Source organism: Diabrotica virgifera, chromosome 3, assembly GCF_917563875.1.
Source record: "Diabrotica virgifera virgifera chromosome 3, PGI_DIABVI_V3a".
In the NCBI taxonomy this organism is placed as follows: Eukaryota; Metazoa; Arthropoda; class Insecta; order Coleoptera; family Chrysomelidae; genus Diabrotica; species Diabrotica virgifera.
In genome coordinates this window covers 236,810,002-236,832,405 of record NC_065445.1, presented here as the reverse complement: position 1 = coordinate 236,832,405, position 22,404 = coordinate 236,810,002, and the positions used below count along the sequence as shown (strand labels likewise).

The 22,404-nt window shown below is 33.4% G+C and overlaps 1 protein-coding gene and 1 long non-coding RNA gene across 2 annotated transcripts; both read left to right on the top strand.

Annotated features, from left to right (window-relative positions):
• Positions 1 to 2,054: 2,054 nt before the first annotated feature.
• On the top strand, positions 2,055 to 2,616 carry LOC126881613 (uncharacterized). The gene is made up of 3 exons (XR_007696932.1): positions 2,055 to 2,314; positions 2,380 to 2,484; positions 2,541 to 2,616. It is a non-coding gene; the product is annotated as an uncharacterized LOC126881613 (long non-coding RNA).
• A 14,411-nt stretch (positions 2,617 to 17,027) lies between these two features.
• LOC126882704 (uncharacterized) lies at positions 17,028 to 20,103 on the top strand. The gene is made up of 3 exons (XM_050647686.1): positions 17,028 to 17,353; positions 19,072 to 19,171; positions 19,921 to 20,103. The coding sequence occupies exons 1-3, from the start codon at positions 17,028 to 17,030 to the stop codon at positions 20,101 to 20,103; spliced, it is 609 nt and encodes a 202-aa protein (XP_050503643.1).
• The last annotated feature ends 2,301 nt before the right edge of the window (positions 20,104 to 22,404 follow it).

The window sequence follows — 22,404 nt, the reverse complement described above, 5'->3', positions numbered from 1 at the left end:
TTTCATTAGCCCGTAACTGGGTATGAAGTTTTCGAATATACCCCTAGCTATTTTATGCGCCTCCTTGTCCTGCACCGGGATACTTACTGCGTATTTTGTCAGTTCGCAGAGCATTGTTATGCAGTACCGATTTCCTTCTCTGCTCCGTGGGAATGGGCCTACCGTGTCAATAGACACTATATCCCATGGTTTTTCGGAAGTGTCCGTTACTACGAATTCCTCTGTATGGCCTTTCTTTGGTTTGTTTACTTGGCATTTGTGGCAATTCTTGATATACAGTCTTACTTCGTTTTCCATATTTTTCCATTTAAAATTTGCTTTTAGTTTCTTTATTAGCCTATTATTCCCTACATGGCCTCCAAATATCGGGTGGTTATGATAGGTCTCTATTAATGGCTGCTTTCCTTTTTCCTCCGTTATTCGCAAATTTATATTTCTTTATTTTTTAATACTTTATTTCCTTTCTCTATAATATCTGTGATTGTGCAGTTTGTGAAAATAATGTCATTCGTATATATTTTTATCCTTTTAATTCCTCTGGCCTCCGCAAGCTGATTAAGCTTTCCCAACGTTTGACCTAAATCAAAGTTGGTAAAATTGGTAGGCAGTCTTTGGCAAACCCGTATCCTGTTTCTGATCCGTATGTTCATCTCGAGAGAAATACGGCTTTCCACAAAAGACAGGATTATTCCTTCTGTGGGTATCGGGAAGTCTTTTCTAACTACCTGGAAGCTATAAAAAAAAGTGTTTCCATTTAGGTTTAGTGACGTATCTACTCTCCCTAACGTTTGCAATTCTCCTTGCGTTACTCACTTTATTTTGACTATTGAGTTTGTCTGTATTGCTTGGCGTGGGAAATCGTCCTCAATTTTTAGTAAGGAAACAATTATCTGCTCCTGTATCCAGTATAAATGTGTGTATTTTATTAGATATTTTTGTGGAGATTTCTACGAAGTTTGAGAGTGTTAAGTCAAAGTTTTAAATATAACAGCTACTTTCTATTGTGAGACGGTTGGGATTGACCCTAACCTTATTTCCATTCAAAACCCCAACTGCGTTTCCTCGGGCGAATTTTCGCTTGTACTCTCGCTTTCGCAAGTTCTAATATTAGCATTATTAGCTCTGTTAAAATTTGTTCTACTGTTTCCCCTATTATAATATTCCTGATTTCTTCTATATCTTGAGTCTCCTCTCTATCTAGTACCGTTGTTATTTCGCCATTCTCCTTGCTGTCTCTCATAATTGTTTCTATTCCAATTTCTGTCCTGACCTCTACTACTGCTTCCTCTAAAGTTAGTTTTATATTTCAGCACTCTATTCTGCTGCTCATCTGACGTGTCTATTGACAAAAATTTTGTCATGCCTCCTGTGGTGTGTCAAACTTCCCTGCTTCCGTTATTATCCTAAGGCTACGGCTCCACGGGCGAGAAATTGACGCTAGCAGTAGCCGTAAAACGAACTTAAGGTTCCAAGGAACGGAATAGGAATAACCGAACTGTACCGACTACAGGACTTGTGCGTAGTCGGTTCAGTTCGGCTATTCCTATTCCGTTCCGTGCAACCTTAAGTTCGTTTTACGGCTACTGCTAGCGTCAATTTCTCGCCCGTGGAGCCGTAGCCTTACCCTTTCCGAACTTGCATTACGCGTCAATGTATTGACTGTTGCTTCTGCCGCGTATTTTCTAACCAGGTCTCCGGGCATTCCTTCCGCTATATACTCTGTTTTCAGTTGGACCGCGTTATGTTAAATCACCAAAGCCTAGAAATCTGTATTTTGGAAAATATTTTACTTTTAGCTAAACGCCAAATCGACTAAATGTCTGTAAACATTTGACAATACCCGACTAAGTGACTTAGATTTAGCATAATAAGACTATGCGACATAATATTGGCGCTTGGTCGCCTTATGCAAAAGCGGAAATCGGCGGGATTTTGGCAGCATTGTTTCCGTCTTGTTAATTTGTTAATTCAGTTCAGTCTGTTGAGCAATATAAAAAGTGTCGCGTTATATTTTTTATAAAAGTTGTGTTTAAAAGTGTAAAAAAGCGTGTTGCAGAGGACTGCTCTAATTTTAAACCGTGCTCGAGAAATAACAAACGAGGAGAAGGTAAGTTATTTTGTATTGTAAAAATTACCAGACATTATTTTTGAGGTGTAAATTAAAAACTTAAATTTTTACAGTAGTTTTGTTTATCTTTATTTACTTTATTTATAGGAAGAAGGTATTCGGCAAGAAACAAGTTCGCTTCAGACTTATACCAACTTAGAACCGTTACAGGAAGTTGATTTTAACTCAGCAACAGATATTAGTGAGGTATGTTATTATAAGTTTTAATGTTTAACTAAGTTTTGTTAATTTTTACTTATTGTTATTTATAGAAAGAAAGTACTCATACAGCAGCTGTTTCCCCAAAGACTTACAGCGATTTACAAACGGTTCGGGAAGTGGAATTTAATCTAAAATTACCAGACATAATTTATGAGGTATAAAAAACCAAATAAATAGCAGATTTCTAAATTTTTATTTACTTTATTTGTAGGAAGGAAGTAATTCGGATGGATATTCAAACAAGGAAAATGAAATAGGTGACGTAAGAGTAATGGATGATAATCAAAATCAAGAAGAAAACCGACAGTCGGGTCGGAAAGAATATCGTCAAGATTTAAATTTTGTCAACAGAGATATTAATGAAGATAACAATATAGTAGAGATGGAGCAATCCGATAAAGGAGAAAATGATGGGGAAAAGAATGGCGTAAAATCTAAAGAAAAAAAATATCAGGGCCGTCCAAAAAAAGGGAGAAAGAGAAAGTTCCCTAGTCAGAATAGAGAAATCCGCAAAAAACACTGCATTCAAAATAAATCATACTTTACACAAAAAGGAAAATGAAACTAAAAAAAGAGTTTCGTCAGTATTTGTGCAAATGCGACTGTCTATCGAAAGTTGGCATTGAAAATGCTAAACAAGAATACGACAAATTTTATGAAGTAAGTTCGCATGATGCTCAACGTGCCTTAATTTGCGCCATGGTTCAAGAAGGTCCAATAAAAAGAAAAAGAAAACAAAATTCTACTAAAAAAATGCACTCCAGGGTGTACAATATTAATGGCCACGTAGTTTGCAAAACATTTCTGTTGCAAACCCTAAGAATTTCGAGTGCAAAAGTGGATAATGCCTTAAAACCAAAAAAAAAGGATAGAAGGAGTTAAAGACTTAAGAGGAAGAGCAGGCGGAAAGAATAAAATATCAGAAGAACGATTGCAAGAAATATTAGAACATATTGAACAATTTCCAAAATATAAGTCTCATTATGCAAGGGAAAAAACAAGTTCAATGTACTTACGAGCAGACACTACATTGCCCATTATGTACGATTTGTACAAGCAGCAAGTTAATAATTCACCTGTGTTGTTTTCGAAGTACAAAAACGTTTTTTTAACTCATTTTAATTTCAGAAGAAAACCACTGAAAAAAGACACTTGTAACCTTTGTGACAAATTAGAAATTCTAATAAACAACAGCGCCACAGAAGAACAAGTTAAATATAAAACTGAGAGAGATAACCACATCGATTCCGCTGAAGAAGCAAGACAAGCTTTAAATGCAGACAGAAAGCGTGCAAAATTTGACGAACAACTTGAAGTATTGTGTTTTGATATGGAAAAAACACTGCCTCTTCCCCGTATACCTACAAATGTAGTTTTTTACAAACGCCAACTTTGGCTTTATAATCTAGGTATACATACAGCTAAATATAATAAAGGCCATTGTTATGTGTGGTTAGAAGGCGAAGCCGGCAGAGGGGCCCAAGAAGTTGGCTCTTGTTTATTTAGACATGTGTTGAAAGCTAGAGATATGGAGGCATGTAAACATTTAATTTTGTGGTCGGACAGCTGTGGAGGGCAGAACCGAAACATTAAAATAGTTTTGATGTTAAATGCCATTTTTGATGTGCATCCTTTACTGGAAAGAATCACTTTACGTTTCCTTACATCTGGCCATAGTTTTTTGCCAAATGATACAGATTTTGGTGACATTGAATGCGCCTTAAAATTCCAACAAAGAATGTATTCACCGGTAGACTACATGAATGTAATGAGTTCGTGCCGAAAAAAAAATCCTCTAATCGTTCACAAAATGAAGAAGGAACACTTTTTCGGTACTTGTAATTTGGAAAAAAGAGTCGTCAATAGAAAAGTGGATATCTTTAATAATAAAATTAATTGGCATAAATTCAAAGAGATTGAACTCAGAAAAGAATGCCGCGAAAAACTTTTTGTTAAATATTCTTTCCACGAAGAAGCTCATGAGATAAGTCTACAAAAGAAACGAGGAAGACCATCATCAGAACTTTATCAAAATTTTAAAGAATCACTTGTGCTGCTATGGCCAGATGGGAAGCCAATACCAGATAAAAAACTTGAGGATCTAAAATTTTTGCTTAGCCTTATTCCAAAAGATGCCAAAGAGTTTTACAAAAAATTGACTGGTGATCCAAATATGGAAGATGATATAGATGGGTTAAATGGACCTCTTGATTTTGATCTTGAAGATGATGAACTTTAGTAAGGTCTTATACCAATTTTGTTTTTATATCAGACTACAGTTTTATAAGATAGTAACTATCTTATGATACAACACTGTTGTTATGTTTAGTTTTACAATGTAGTTTTGTCATAAAACAATAAAAATATTCTATAAACCACATGTTTTAATTCGCATAAACCTCCCAAGCGACAGTTTTGTTTAGTAAACGACTTATGCAAATTATTAAAATGTTAATAACGAAAAAAGCAATACGCGACCAAACGCCATTTTTGTCTATATCAGCTAAAATATAATTTTAAAACTTTAAATAATAATACAACAAAATTCATTTTACCGTTTTTAAAAATATATCTAAAAATCAAATTTTTAAAATGTTAAATAGATTTTTCAGAACGCCATAAACTTAAATTCATTTTTCTCAAAAAGGTAAAAGTGGCGCTTGGTCGAGTTATGCATAACGCGGTCCAGTTGTTCTACCAATTTCTCTATTTCTGTAGCGTATGTCGTCACGTCTCCATGGGCTTGTTTCTTCCTATTCAGCTTGGCTATTACCAATTTAGGGCTATCTCCTTTTACATATTTCTTTAATGTGTCTATAATTTCCTCGATGGAATCCTTTGTCGTGATTAGCATTCTTGCTTTTCCAATAAGCCTTGATTTAACCAGTGTTATTGCTGTATTTTCGTGCCCTTCTTATATCGATTTTACAAATTCTAATGCATCCACGAATGCTTGCAGCTTCCCGATTTCTCCATCGAATTCTATGGACAACACCCTACTCGCTGTAGTTAGAAAGTCATTCATATTTAAGGCCATGTTTTCCTCAGTTTCGCTGTCGCATTGTGCTTCCACTATATATTCTTTTATATATTTTGTGTAATCGTCTCGGGAACTATTATCCTTGAGTCTAGAGCTTGGGAAGTTCTGATAACCTTATCCCTGATTTTGCAGAAATAATTGCTATAAATTGTACGCTGAGCGTCGTTAAGGATTCCTTCGTTCTTGCTTACCAGTGCAATAAACGCGTTATATGTAGTGATTAGGTTGCTGATTATGTCCAACCATAAATACTTCTATATTTTTGGGTATTGCTTTTTTCAATGCTCTTTTACTCTGTTTATCACTTTCTTTTAACAGGCTATCTAGTTTATTTTCAAAAGTTTCCAAGTTTCCCAATTAGCCGACATTTAAATTAAATCTAATCATTGCTCATTATATTAAAAAAATATTATGAAATATTAAGTTAAATCATTAGTAAAATGGCATGTTAATGAATATTAAAGAATAATATTATATTTTAGAATCCCTATAAAATAATGTCAATATCTTATACTCGGGTCCATCATGATAATAAAAATTTGAAAATAATAATAAAAGTTCGATAAAGGAAGTATAAAAATAGGAAAAATTATTACTTTGTCTCTTTACACCTGGATTGCTTCTTTGGATTGCCCTCTTAAAGTTTCTTCCCTGTGTCGACTTTGGTTCGTTTCTCTATTGGACGCTTCCCATTTCTAGTTTATAACAACTATTTGCTGCATATTTTTCCTTCGGGTCCAAAAGGCTGGAGCTTAGCATGCTTTTCCAATTAGGCAGATCGCCATGATGTGGTACTACGTCTGGTGGCTGAGCTATTGCGCCCTAAGTGGGGGATGTATAATAAAATACCATTCTCACTATATACTTAATTATATTTGAACTTCCCAGTGTTCGTTTAAACAATTAAACAACGGTCTATATGTAATCAATAACTAAGGTATTATTGCTTCATCGTGACTAATCGATTGTTCTGAATGTCTCGTCACTTCTCTGGTTCGTTTATATTATACAACACTAACTAATAACATGAATAAGTTCAATAGCGGTCAATGCCGATCATATTCACATTAATAATTATAAACTATATTATATTTTATTTCGTAGAAGTTCTGTTCAACGCTAAGGGTTAACGTACCATGTTACAGTTAATTGTAAACTGTTGAACAGGTATTTGCTTGTAAAACTTTTTTGTTTTTATAAATTTTTTCTACAATGCATAGTTGCCGAGATATAGGAACGAAAAGAAGAAAAAAATTGAGATTTCCAATTTGGTTCGCAAATTGTTTAATAAAAAAACTAAATTTTGAAGTATCCGCATAGTGAAATTACCATTTATAACAATTTTTCGAAGCCGTTAGAGCAAAAAAATAGGATCATATACGATTTACTCAAATAAGAGTGGTTCAGAACAGATTACGTCCGAACTAGCATACGAATAATTTATTGCAGAATTTTCTCATCAAAATTGTATACCAATTCTAACGTCAAAAAGCAAACTGCTACTTCATAATTATATTTTAAGGTTAAAAAATTTCCAATAAGCAAGAAATACATACACGTACGTAGTCAGAAATTCTCAAAGAACTCTGTAATTAAATAATTGCATTAGAACCCTTTGATCGCTTGGATAGTTTATTTTTTTTGTGTTTACAGAGACATCAGTTTCTTAAAGGTTTCTGGGAAAGAATCTGGTAAGTAACAAGAAATATACGTACTTTTATAGTAAATTTGGATCTTAAAAAAATTGAGTTAAAACAAATAAAAATTGCAACAACCCTTTTCAGTCGAAATAGTTAGTCTAACACAAAACAGCATGTAAAAACACTGTGTTTTATGTCATCTAAGTCATAAACAATGTTGTATCTTCTAAATTCTGATATACTTATACTACTGGATAAAAAGAAACACTGGTGCGTTTATAAATATTTTCCAACTAGTTGTTTAATAATTCCTGCAAAAATTAGAAATACGAAAAAAATCGACTTACACGTTGCTGTAGAAACATATTTTTATGTAATATTCTGTTAGAAACGATATCAACCATATATGGCTCGTATGCTATTATGTTATTTTGCCTAACGACCCACATATGGTCCGTAGACATATGTCAACAAAAAATAATAAATTTGTTTTATTATTTTTTGTTCAAAAATGTTTTTTTCTATTCTTATGCATAGGTGGTGTTCTTTGATGACAATTTTTATATGTACAAGTAGGCACAACATTGCTTTATTAACTAACTCTTCTTCTTCTTCTTCTTCTTCTTCTTCTTCTTCTTCTTCTTCTTTTTCTTCTTCTTCTTCTTCTTCTTCTTCATCATCTTTTTCTTCTTCTTCTTCTTCTTCTTCTTCTTCTTATTCTACTTCTTCTTCTTATTGTTCTTCTTCTTTTTCTTCATCTTCTTCTTCTTCTCTTTCTTACTTTTCTTCTTTTTCTTTTTTTTGGTGTAGACACGACTCGACTGTTGTTCATCTTCATGGTTTTCATGGTGTTCCCATTGATCGTCTTCCTATTGGGGAACCGTCGCTTACAGTTTTTACTACTTTATTTGTTGTCATCTTGCTTATTTTTATATTTTCTTCTTCTTCTTTAATCTCTTTATAAACAATTCTACTTGTTCATTGGTGGATTAATAACCTCTGTGGAAGGTTGTCACTTTATCTTTTATGTAGCCAGCCGATACTTTTTGACAATTGACAAATAACATCCGATATGCGGACGATACAGTCGTACTTGTTAGTAGTATCGATGAACTTCAGTATCTTATGGACAGGTTACAAAGAGCGAGTGAAGAAAGAGGACTTAACCTCAACATAAATAAAACAATTTGGATGCTGGTCAGCAAAACTCAAAAACCTGCCAGACAATTGAAAATAAAAAACCAACTAATTAAACACGTATATATACCTTGGAACAGTCGTCAACTCGAAATGAGATCAAACAACCGAAATACGATATAGAATTGAAAAGGCCACATGAAAAACAACATGAAAAATATATTCACCTATATATTCACATATATATTTAACAACATGAAAAATATATTCACCCATTCCGAAATATCTCTCCCACCAAAAATACGGCTGCTAAAGTGATATGTATTTCCAGTCTTGCTGTATGGTGCAGAGGCATGGACACTGACGGAAACATTAATGAGAAAGCTGGAGGCATTCGAAATGTTTGTGTTTCGACGTATCCTCAAAATATCCTGGACGACTCACACCACCAACGTAGAGGTACAGCGCCGAATCCGACAACAAACAAAAAAAAATCTCTTTCACAATTAAGAAACGGAAACTTGAATACCGTGGTCATATTATGAGACGTGATAAATATCCTAATATACTCCAACTGATAATACAGGGTAAAATAGGAAGCAAACGCGGACCCGAAAGAAGAAGACACTCATGGCTTCAAAACTTAAGCCAATGGTTTGGACTAACATCGATCGAGTTATTCAGAAATGCCGCAAACAAAATTAAAATTGCTATGGTGATAGCCAACGTCCACAACGGACAAGGCAAATGAAGAAGAAGCCGATACTTCTGCTACCGATTGATGATTTATCTCTTGTTATTTTGATCACACTTGTCTCCCCATTCTGCTTATAGGTATGGTCATTCCAATCTTTTTTTCTATTTAGTGTCCATTCATTTTTACATTTTTTTCTAATGTCTTCACTACTCTTTTCATCTCTCAGCGGATTTCATGTATTTCTTCGCAGTACTCTGCCGTTTCTGATAGTCTTGGTGTTGTGACTGGAGCGGGTCTTGTTTCTGATGCATATGTCATTATTGGTCTTACACTGGCTTTATATTTGACTTCTCAGTAATAATATGTCTGTCTATTTGCTTTTTGTACTTGAGTTCTTACTTCTTTGCTTGGGTTTCTGCAATTGGACAATGTAATTCCAAGGTATTTCATTTCCCTTACTTGTTCAGTAATGATGCCACCAATGTTTATTTTACATCTGATTGGTTGTTTGCTGGTTACTATTGTTTTAGTTTTCTAATAAGAAATTGTCATTTTGATCTTTTGAGAAGATTTGTATTCTGGGAAATGGAAATATAAACGTCAAAATAAACTTATTGTGTACCATTATATTGGTACTGTGTACACATTGTCCTATGGAATGTTTTGATGTCTGGGACATATCAAAATAACTGTTTTTTGTTTTTAACAGAAAAATCAACTTTGTTTTTATTAGAGCCTTTTTATAGTCCTATGTTGAAGAATATTTTATGTTATGTTTGACATAAAAATATAGTTTATTTAATAAGTTCATATCCATTTTAGAAGTTGCCATTTCAAAGTCTAAAATTTTCATATGTAATTCTTTTAGGTATCATGGATGAACTTGGTAAAGATCACATCCATATGAGATTTATCAAACCATTTGTAACCATAGCAGGCATCTGGCCTCTAGACATCAAAGGCTTCAAACTCCTGATCTACAATTGCTACTTTTACGTCACGTTCACATACTATGTGCTTAATGTTTTAACTATTTACGTTACTGCCAAGCAAGTGGCTTCACACGGAACACCAACCGAAATTACCAACTACATTTCCAACGCTGTGTTTTCAACCCTTTTAATTTATAAAGCAATAACTTATAGATCTTCGGGTGTAAAAGATTTGTTGAATTCAATAAGAAGAGTTGAGGCGGAGATTGCTAAAGAAGAAGATCAGGAGATTAAAACTATCTACATGAAAAACGTGAGATCGTCGGAATTTTTTGGTAAAGTCTACGTCTATCAAGGTAAACTTCGGTCTTATAAATAAAACACAGTTCTAAGGACTCCAAAAGGAAGAAACATATTTATGTCAACTGATGACGGTAGCCCTTGAAACAATTTAAATCTTAAGCTGTGTTTTGTTAGTTTTCGTTTCCACTTCTTCTTTCTTGATGTGTCTATCCGTGACGAATGTTGGCGATCATCACGTCAATTTTTATTTTATCTGCAGCAACGAGGAAAAGCTGCACAGATGTTGTGCTGAACCAGGTTCTGAGGTTCTTTAACCAGGATTACTTTCCAAATATTTTTCCTTGTAGGATGGTCTGTAGGAGGGCATATCTGGATTCATTTCGCATAATGTGTCCAAAGAATTTTAACTTCTTCCCCATTCTTCTAAGGACCTCCTCATTTGTGACCCGGTCAGTCCACGAGATTTTAAGAATTCTTCAATATAACCACATCTCAAATGCTTTCAATTTTCGGTAGGCACATGTCTTTGTTTAAGGTCCATGAGTTAATACCATAACAAAGGACAGAGAAGACGTAGTATCGCAGCATTCTTACTTTAGTGCCAAGAGAAAGGTTGTGGCTCTTGAAAAAGCCCCCATACGGTTGAAGGTGGGTCTAGCTTTTCCGATGCGCCTTCTTATCTCTTGGTTGTTGGTCCATTCTTCCTTTATTATGGTGCCGAGGTAGTTGTAGTGCGTCACTCTGTCTGCAGGGGTTTGGTTGATGTAGAGTTGACCTCCTGTTAACCACTAGATTTTCCACTTATAGTTTAGCTCTCCAGGCCTAGAAGGCCCATGACTTGGTTTACTTTTCCTTTCCAATCTCTCCTATTTGCTGCTTTATTTTTCCAATTTGTGATTTTCAGTTCTTCTATGTCATTTTCAACATCTTTCTTCCATCTGGTTTTCGGTCTACATTTCTTCTTCTTTCTTCCTATTCCTCCCGTTAGTATTCTTTTGGGAAGTCTCGTGTTTGGCATCCTTTGAATATGTCCCAACCATCTCAGTATTTGTGATATTATGATACCTACTATGTTTGGTTCACCATACATCCTCGCCAGTTCTACATTTGGCCTTCTTATCCACATTCCATTCCATATCTTACCGTCAAATATCTTTCTTACGACTTTTCTTTCCCATACTTTAAGCATAACTTGCTCGGATTTATTTATCGTCCATGTTTCACTGGCATACAATAGTATAGATCTTATCACTATTTTGTATATTCTTATCTTAGACCCTCTAGATATGTTCTTATTTCTTTATAAGTTGTTTAGAGCAAAGATACAACCATTACCAGCCATAATTCTCGCTTGGATTTCTTCTTCTTTTATAGTTGGTCTCATAGTGAATGTCGCTCCTAGATATTCTAATCTCTCTAATTCTTCGAATTTATATATTTTTGCCTCTGTGTTTATTGTCAGATATTATCCTTGTGTGTAATCTCGTTCTGTCCATTCCATATAATATTTAGTCTTTTCTTCGTGTATGTCTATCCCTTTCTTCCTTCCTATCGCCTCTAACCTTTTTAGTATTTCTTTTAATTCTTTTTTAATTTTGTCTATCAGTACTATGTCATCAGCGATTGCCAAGTGTTGGTGTTTTCGTTGGTATATAAGTCCTGTCCTTTTATTTTCTTCTTCTCTGATGACCATTTCAAGAAGAATACTGAACAACAATGATGACGGTGGGTGTCCTTGTCGTACCCCTTTTCCACTTAATGAACTAAATTACTGCCGTGCTTAGCGAAAACGCCGTATCTGCAAAAATTTGAAAAAATTAGATTTATACATTTTTCTAACCCAAATATGCATATCTTATTTGCTTACTAAAAATGACGTAAATTAAACCAAAACACATTAAACACAACACGTTTTATGCCGTTTCTGCAAAAATGTTCATGGATACTTAGAATAAATGCGTCATCTGAAAAATACTTAGACAAAACGCCGTATTTAAAAGTTACTTGCCGCGTTTATCCGAAGCAGCCACTAGATGCGGCGTTCTGCCTAAGCATTTGACAGATTTTTAGAGCATGTGTAAAATTTTTAATAAGGTTAGTTTTGTTGCCATTTTTCAACGATAACGGTTGTTTGATATAATTTTTTAAATATGTCAGATAGAACAAAGTTAATACTGCAGAAGGCTATTTCTTTATCAACAGAAAATCTAAACATATACGTTTGAATTGTTGGTGATCAAAAAATAATGTGTGGTTCTAAAAACAAGGCGGTACTACTAAGTGAGACAAATACTCGCGGTGTGCAAGTACTTGGAAGGGAAACGAGAAACGACCGTGCGCGACTCGCGGAGAAATATTGCAACTATCTTAAAAATATTTCATATTGTCAATTGAAATTGTCAAATTGACGTAAATTTCATACCTTCTGTCATTGAAGCAGAAAAATTATATATTGCTCCACAATATTGATATGATATGCAATTATTATATAAAGGTAAATTTATTTAATTGTATTTTGCTTGCAGTACTGCATTTTAATAACTAATTTTATTTACTTACAATTGTTTACGTTTTCTGTAGATAACCTGAATCTTATTTTTTCTTCTTATTATTTTTTTGGACTATGGCCTTGACAATAATTATCCAGTAACCAGGACTAATACAATTGGCCAATATAATTAAAAGTGCGAATAAAAGTACAGAGCGTAGAAATAGGGGTCGCTTTGCTGAACTTGCACGGTCCCACGTGTATGTATATTTTTGTTGATGCGAGATTATATTACTACGTTACATCAGACATTTTTAAACAGCGCAAATTTTATAAAGTTTTTTCGAAATACGAATTTTGGTACGAAGTATTTTGGTCGCCGTAGGTCGTAGAATTTCCAAATAAAAAATGTGATATCAAGCTTTTTCAATAGTATACGAGGTATGTCAAAAAATATTAATTTTTCTCAAGAGTAAAGTACCTTTATATATTTCACAAGATTGAAAATTGTTATTACGAAAATTTGTTTGGACTTAAAAATAATTTTCTAATATGCAACTACATTCTTCTAATTGATAAAAAAATTGAAATTTTTTCTCTAAAGATACTTTACTCTCAACAGAAATTCATATTTTTTGACATTTCTCATATACTATTAATAAAACTTACTAGTAGTAATATCAGATGTAATAATGCAAAAGTAATATCAGATGATTGCATCTTCGGTTTTAGACCATGCAGAACTTTTTATGAAGAATATGTTTCTCTTTTTCGTAAAATCAATAATAAAAAATTTTCCATATGGTTCCAACTTACAGGGACATATTGTATATATTCGTATATTAGTAATTATCCATTTGTTTTTAATTTTTAATATTATCCAAATATACATATATTATTCATTTTAATTTTCAAAATATCTAAATTTTATGATTTAATAATAAATCCACTTAGTAAATATTTGATTGGTTTTACTTACATGACTGAAACAGTATAGACATTTGCTCAATAATAATCAATAATTTCGCTTAGAAATACTACACCGATTCAATTACTTTCTGGACCGAAATAGCATAGGATATGTAACTAATATTCTGCATACAAAACATACTCGAATTCAGTCGCCCCCATGACTGAAATAGTATAGGTTTTGTAAATTCGCGACCTGGACTGCGTTTGCTTGCTATTTTCCCTTGCATAATATTTTATAGTACCCTATATTTGGGACATTAAATTGTTGTGTCCAAAAGCAGATTGGTGGTCCTTTTAAATAAATAAAGCAGATATTTACTGACCCATTTGACTAGTGCCGGCGCTAGGGTATAAGGTGCCCGCCTGCAAAACTAGCACAGGCGCCCCCATCCCACACACATCCTTATGGGCGCCCATATAAAAAATTTTAGGGTGGGGCCGGACGTGAAGATGTTGCACATTACATTTTCATTTTGTATATACAGGGTGAGGCAGATAAAAGTCCTATTAGAAATATCTCGTGAACTAAAGGAAACAGAATCATGAAAATTGGAATGAAGGGGTTTTGAAAAGTGATCTCTTTAATGAAAATATTTTCATCGATTTGCTACTTCCGGTTATACCGGAAGTGGCTTATAACTTCGTTTTCTTAAATGGGACACCCTGTATATTTTTACATTTTTGGATTCTCCTGGATGTCTTCTTTCTTAAAATATGCGGTTTTGTAATTTTATACAGGGTAGTTTAAAAGCTAATTACGTTTTTTTATTAATTTCGTAGCAACTTTCACACCCTGTAGAATTGTAGTAGTTAGATATCAAAAACTATATTTATGTTAAAATGATTTTTAATATAGTCTACTATTATTATTAAAAATTATTAATATAGCAAAATATTAAATTTTAGTATACAGGGTTGGTCGAAACACGGAATGGGGATTTTCTGAATTTTCTTAAATGGAACACCCTATATTTTATTATTGTAATGAAATGATATTTTATGCTACTTTTTTATTTCTTAAGTATTCCCTATACCTAACTACTTTAATTTGTGAGTTATTGGTGATTCAAGCAAAACATTAATTTCAACAAAAAATACGTGAAATTTTATTAGGTTGACCGTGAAAATATTCAATCACAAATAATTTTTCGGAAATAAATACATATCAATCTAGACTGATCTTTAAAATTGCCAATAATGGTTGAGCTATCAAAATACCTACGTAGTTAACATTCTTGGCGCGATTAACAATTAAGCACAAATTAAAGCATTTAGGTATAGGGAATGTTTAAGAAATAAAAAAGTACCATAAAATGTCTTTTCACTGCAATACTAAAATACAGGGTGTTCCATTTGAGAAAATTCAGAAAATCCCCATTCCGAGTTTCGACCAACCCTGTATACTAAAATTTAATATTTTGTTATATTAATAATTTTTAATAATAGTAGACTATATTAAAAATCATTTTAACATAAATAGAGTTTTTGATATCCAACTACTACAATTCTACAGGGTGTGAAAGTTGCTACGAAATTAATAAAAAAACGTAATTAGCTTTTAAACTACCCTGTATAAAATTACAAAACCGCATATTTTAAGAAAGAAGACATCGAGGAGAATCCAAAAATGTAAAAATATACAGGGTGTCACATTTAAAAAAACGAAGTTTTAAGCAACTTCCGGTATAACCGGAAGTGGCAAATTAATAAAATTATTTTCATTAAATAGATCACCCTTCAAAACCCCTTCATTCCAATTTTCATGATTATGTTGCCTTTAGTTCTCTAAATATTTCTAATAGGCCAGTTATCTGCCTCACCCTATATACTTTGGATGACAATAAATATATAGTTTAAAGCACCCGAAAAGCTAGGGGGTGGCATGGCCTCCCTGACAGCGTGCCTGCATGGGCGCCCATGCAGATACTCGTACACGTACAACCCCAGCCTTGGGGACATTATGTGTGTTTTGAAACACTGAGACCCACATTTCCGAAGATCAAACCGGTCACTGACCTACCTATCTGACTAATAACCTGGAGTGGTATCTATCTGACCCCCAAGCTATATCACTACCCCACCCCATCGCAGTACATAACGAATGAGGAGGCTTTGTACTGAACGTTTCCTTGGATGCCCTGGGTAATGGGACATCCTCTGTATTACTTTATGTGGTTAAACCACCTGATTTTATTGGTAGCTAGAAGATGTATCCTCCATATTAATGACTTGATTTTGGACTTGTGTCCTAAAAATGTGTGTTCCAGGCAGCGAGACATCGACTTAGTCGGTGTTCCCCTATCCGCAAATGTCCCCGGTAAATAAAGTTCGGTTACAGTTTTATTGGATCCATGATCTGACAGAATAACTTCATTTTAATTTTTTTAAGAAATTGGCTAAGAAAACTAAGATTGTTTTTGTCACTTCTTCTTTTTCGGCTCTTCTTCTTCGGTTCGTGCCCCAGATAATTTTTTTTAAATCTATTTTTATTTAACTAAATAAAAATAATAACTTTAAATCCTCAAGATTATGTTTCTGCAGTAATGTGAAACAAATATAATTTTATATTAATTGAATGCAACACTAGATTCTTTAACTGCAGAGTACAACTGACAAACTATTTTGTATTAGTATAGGTATAATCACATGAAATATACCCTATTCCACGAACATACGCCTGTTTTGGATTACTTCGACAACGAATATTTTACTGTGCAAAATAAGAAGAACGAAAGTAAATTGCAAATTACATTTTTGTTTCGTACTTCTTATGTTGCACAGTAAAATATTCGTTGTCGAAGTAATCCAAAACAGGCGTATGTTCGTGGAATGGCCCATAATAGTAAATCTAAATCTAAAAATCTCTAAACTAAACTTTATGTAAAATGTTTATTTTAAATATTATGTTTTTATGGGATTAATACTCCATACCTATTAATAAGTACATAATACTTAAATTACACTGGCGGCAAGAAAACAGTATCACAATCGTGTTTATTTAACTAGAAATCATTCATTTCCTCTCATAACTGCTGATACAAAACTTAACAACTTGCAAGAAATTTGAAGAAAATAAACAAAGCATTCTCATTTAGAGCAAAGTTGTTTGGTTGAAATATAATATCTTTGACCAATAAATTATATTATTACTACATGGTAAGAATTCTATGCATTGCATATTTTTGTATATTTTACATGGTGTGATATGCAAAACTAACAAACACTGATTAGGGTATTATGACGAATTTAAACCACATTAAAAAAAATGAATTTTTCTATTTTAGTATTTTGCATAACACCAGCAGAAAAAAAGCTCATTCTGCCGCCCCCCAAACAGGGGCGCCCGCCTGCAGTGCATCCCTTGCAGGCCCGTTATCGCCGGCCCTGCATTTGACATCACTTGCAAATCATTCATTTATTAATAGGATTCATTTTTCAGGAATTGTATCTAGTTGCTGTGCACAACTATTTCCACTGATCTGCACCATAATGAGTAAACCAAATGAGGAAGGATACAAGGAAAAATACTACATAGTAGCGAATTGGGAACCATTCGACAAATACGAATATTACTTTATTGCCTATTTAATTCAGCTGGCTTTTACCATTTGTGCTGAAATGTATACTATCTTCTGCGGTACATTTTTCTTATTTATTATTGAGAATGTCGTTGGTAGAATATTTGTACTGCAATACAAGTTTAGCAAATGTTTTGATACCGCTCGAGTTTTATGTGAAAACCATAGATTGTCCTTTAAAGATGCCTCCAATATCGTGGTAAAGGGATGCATACGGGAGCATCAACAAATTATATGGTAAATAGATGAAGATTAAATAATTTAATTATTATTTTTTATTTGCCCAAAAAATTCTGAAATAAAACTCCAATCAATGTTTTCATTTATTATTAAAAGAAAATTTAGGTGTGTTCTTAGTTATTAGGTATCGTTATATCCTCTTCTTCTTTAAGTTCCATCTTCTATCGAAGGTTGGAAATCATCATGGCAATGCGGACCCTGTTGACTGTCGCTCTAAATAGCTCTGCACTACTGCATTTGAACCAATCCAGTAAGTTCTTAAGCCAGGATGTTCTTCGTCTTCCTACATTTCGCTTTCCTCGGATTTTGCCTTGCATAATAAGTTGTAATAATGAGCATTTTTTGCCCTCTCATCACATGTCCTAAGTACTCAAGTTTTCGTCTTTTGATAGTTAGTATTATTTCCGGTTGATTTCCTATCCTTCTAGTTACTTCCACATTTGTCATTCTTTAAATCCATGATATTCATAGGATTCTTCTGAAACACCAAAATTCAAAGGCGCCCAACTTATTCAAATTGACTTGTTTCAACGTCCACGCTTCCAAGCTATAAAGAATAGTAGAGAACACGTTACATCGAAGCATCCTTAGGCGTAGTTCTAACCTTATATCCCGAAAACAAAGAAACTTTTTAAGTTTAATGAATGATGCACGTGATATTTCAATACGTGTCTTAGTTTCTTTGGTTTGGTCTACATTTGATGTTATCCATATTGCGTGTGCTGATTTAGGTATTATCATGCATTTAGTTTTCTTTAAATTCATCTTCAGTCCGTACTCATGACAGCGTTCATTAAGGTGTTGCATTACGTTCTGTAAATTATTGTTGTTATCCGTTATTATTACTGTATCGTCTGCAAAACGTAAGTTGTTCAAAACTTCTCCATTGATAGATATACCTTCTACCTTCTATATACCTTCGTTATATCATGGCTTAATTATTAGTTGAACCTCAGATATAGTGTTTAAATGTACGGATGTCTGTCTTGAGCTGTTTTTATTAGCTGTTCATTTAGCCCTGTATATTGTGGGATATATTTTAGCCACCATGGTCTAGTCTTATCTTTTCCTTGATCATTCCTTTCACTGTTAGTTGAACATATTGGTAGGTACTATAATTTCCCAGTATGTGGCCTAGGAATGATATTTTTCTAACTTTAACTGTAAAAAGTTTTTAATTCAAAAGTTCTTGCTCTTTGCATAATCTCTGCTTCTTGGTGAGAGTTATCCTATATCCCTGAAATTTTGAGGATTCTTTGGTAGATCTACCTTTCAAAAGGCTCCAAGATATTTTCGGTTAATATTTTAAGTATCCACGTTTTAATTGCATTTTTTGCATTTTTTTGGCCTGTTCTATTCTCGATCTTATTTTTAGATCAGGATGTAGGCTGCTATTAATCGAACAGCCCAGGTGCCTAAATTTATTGACCTATTTTAAAATATGCTCGTTTATTGTGCAAGGTTCAGCTACATTTTGGTTTTTTCGGATTGACATCATTTTGGTCTCAAAATTTAGTTCAAATTCAATCTTCTTCGACGTTGGTTAATAGTTGATAAAAAAACTGAACTTGTGCTAAATAATAAAGTTAAAAGAAAATAACAATAATAAACTTCATATTTATATTCTATTAATTAAGTCATTAAAGTGTTTACATCTTCTAGATACCTTTTACATATTCGTGCAATGCACTAAAGCTTTTTTCATACGCTTTTAGGTTTATGAACAACATGGATAATACCTTTAGAAGATACATTTTTGTTGATTTTCTATGTACATCTTTTGGTTTGTCTGTTGTCGTTCTACAATTTTTATTGGTAAGCTTTGTTTCAATAATCTGCAAAAGTTAAAATATTATGTTATTTCTAGGAAGAAACCATTCAAATGAAAATTGCCGCAGCTGCATTTTTCATTATATTTGCTTCGCAGTCTCTAATAATTTACTACCATGCTGATGTAGTATCATTTGAGGTACTGAAATTAGTTACGGTAGCGTAATGTGAAAAATGCCTAAGTCCAAAATACCTGATGTTACAGGAGAGACAAAAATCTAACTGTGCAACCAAACTCCAACTCGCAAAAAACTCCACTTGTACACACCTAAATATAATGTGAAAATTGCACAAGTCCTTTTTAGTAATCAATTTGTTTAATTATCAAATACTACGTTGTGTTATTTTAATCTGTACCTTGAAGGTACTCACTCGTTTACAATGAAAAGATTCTTTAATATGTATAAACATCAGAAAAGTACCGATATATTTGAATGGTTTGGCCACTAATAATAGCGGACTTGTGCAGATTTCATTTGGTTTTTAACATCTATGGACGTATGCAGATTTCACTTTCACAACTTTAGTAAAATCTAATAAAGTATATTAGACGAAAATAGATCCGTACATAGCTTTTGGATAATGCTAACAGATGCCATCAATAGTCAGAAAATTGAATATTTTGGACTTGAGCATTTTTCATAATATGATTAGGCCGACGATGTTATTTTCACTTTTGTAATATTAATACTTTTATGGCAGTATTTTCTAAAACCTGTACTTTATGTTTTAAGGGAAGCCACGGTTTGATCAAAGCAATTTTTTGCAGTAGCTGGTACAAATTAGATGTTAGTGCCCAAAAACTGTTAATATTCGTCATTTTCAGAGCTCAAAAACCTTTAACTCTATCGATAGGTCCATTCAGAAAAGTGGGGGTCGAGTCAATGATTGCTGTAAGTGAGTTCTGTTACGTATGAAACATTGAATTATAATGCTATATTAAAAATATAGTCGTATTTTCGACTGGTATGAAAGTTTGTTGCCTGGCAATTTTCGCGAATTAAGTTTTGACTTAAATCACGAGACGTCAGTCGAGTGATTTTGTCAAAATTTCATAAGCGAAAATTACCAAAAGGCAACGAACTTGAATGAAACCACTAGAAAATTTTGCCGGTAAATAATTTTCTCTCGAATGATATTCGACAAGACTATTTCACGAGACAATTTATGCACAATATCAACGAAATATAATCTTTATTTATTTGTTATTACCAGATACTTTCGTGACAGATCTGTCATAATTTTGTCGCCGACAAATCACGTCGTTAAGGAGTTTTGTCAATAGGAAACGATGCGTTGCTATAAAGTTTTATCAGTTAAAAACAGTCTAGTGAAATAGTCCCTTAAAATAGTTATTAAGGTACCAAGGGTATTATAAGGATAATAACGCTTGAGATCAATGGTGTATAGACCGAGAGCCTTTGGCGCGAGGTATATACGTTGAACGAAAGTGTTATTATCTATAATACCCGTGCTGCCTTCAACGTTTAGAGCCGGACTCGACTTGCGATTTTCTAGTCACGCCATTTTTTTGTCGCGAAGATTGAATACATTGTTTCAAATAAAGTCAATCCATGATTCTCTTCTTTGAGTGCTTCTCCTATCGGAGATTGGATATCATTAGGGCGATTCTAATTTTATTTACTGCTGTTTTGAACAATTCGTTAGTGGTACAGCCAAACCACTCTCTCAAATTTCTCATCCAGGACATTCTTCTACGGCCTGGATTTCTTCGTCCTTGGATTTTTCCTTGCATTATATTTTGTAGGAATGTGTACTTTTGTCCTCTCATCAGGTGGCCTAAGTATTCAAGTTTTCTCTTTTTTATACTCCGTAGAACTTCTGGCTCGTTATTTATTCTGCGTATTACTTCTTCATTTGTAATTTTATCCACCCAACTTATTCGTAGTATACGGCGGTAGCACCACATCTCAAAGCTTTCAAGATTTTTAATATTTCTCTGTTTAAGAGTCCATGACTCCACACCGTAGAGCAAAGTACTGAATACATAGCATTTTAACATTGTAGTTCGTAGATGAATACTAATATCACGATTACAAAATAATTTTTTCATTTTTATAAAAGTAGACCTGGCAATTTCAATACGTCTTTTTATCTCGTGATTTTGGTCACCTGTTTCATTGATAAGGGTTCCCAAGTATTTGTATTCGTTTACTTTTTCAAGTTGGGTACCGTTTATTGTGATACTAGTGTCATTTATTGGATTCTTACTGAAGGTCATATATTTGGTTTTTTTGACGTTCATCCTTATGCCGTAGTTATTACATATCTCATTCATAGTTTCAACTAAATGTTGTAGATCTTCCGCTGTTCTTGCCATTATCACAGTATCGTCAGCATATCGAATGTTATTGATAACTTCTCCATTAACTATTATCCCTTCGTTTGCATATGAGAGAGCTTCTTGGCATATTTGTTCGCTGTAGATATTAAATAAGAGCGGTGACAATATACAACCCTGTCGTACTCCTCTACGTATTTCTATTTTGGTCCGATGTTTGTTCTTCTATTTTTATATTAGCTCGCTGATTCCAGTACAGATTTAATATTATTTGTATGTCTCTGGTGTCATGAGTCGTCATTCATGATTACTTAGTCGCAAATGGACTGACTTGTATTTGAAACAATGTGTTCAATCTTCGCGACAAAACAATCGCGCGAATACAAATCGCAAGTGGAGTCCGGCGCTTAATGTCCGACTAAATTATTCTTTATATGCAGAAAATTTGAACGAATGTTGAATTAATTAGTTTTTTGAATTAATAAAGTACATTTATCAGCAATAGTCGTAACGTAATTGTGGTAACCATAGTTTTACTTAGGTTTTTATTTGTCAACTTGACAGTGTTTAACTAGTTATTTAAATTTAATGCCCTTGGGCGTTATTTTAACATTTCACTACACACAATTATGGCATAAACATTAATATAAAAAAAAACAAGTATATGGTCTTCAGTAAAATCATGACACAACCAGCACATATTAGTATAAACGGCATTCAAATTGAAAAAGTATCAAGTTATAAATACTTGGGAACTTGAATAAACGAAACTGGAGACCAAAACAATGAAATAAAAAGACGTATCGAAATTGTCAGGGCCACCTTCATAAAGATGAGAAAATTCTTCTGCAACAGAGATATAAGCATCCCTCTACGATTAAGAATGCTAAGAGGCTACGTATTTAACACGCTATTA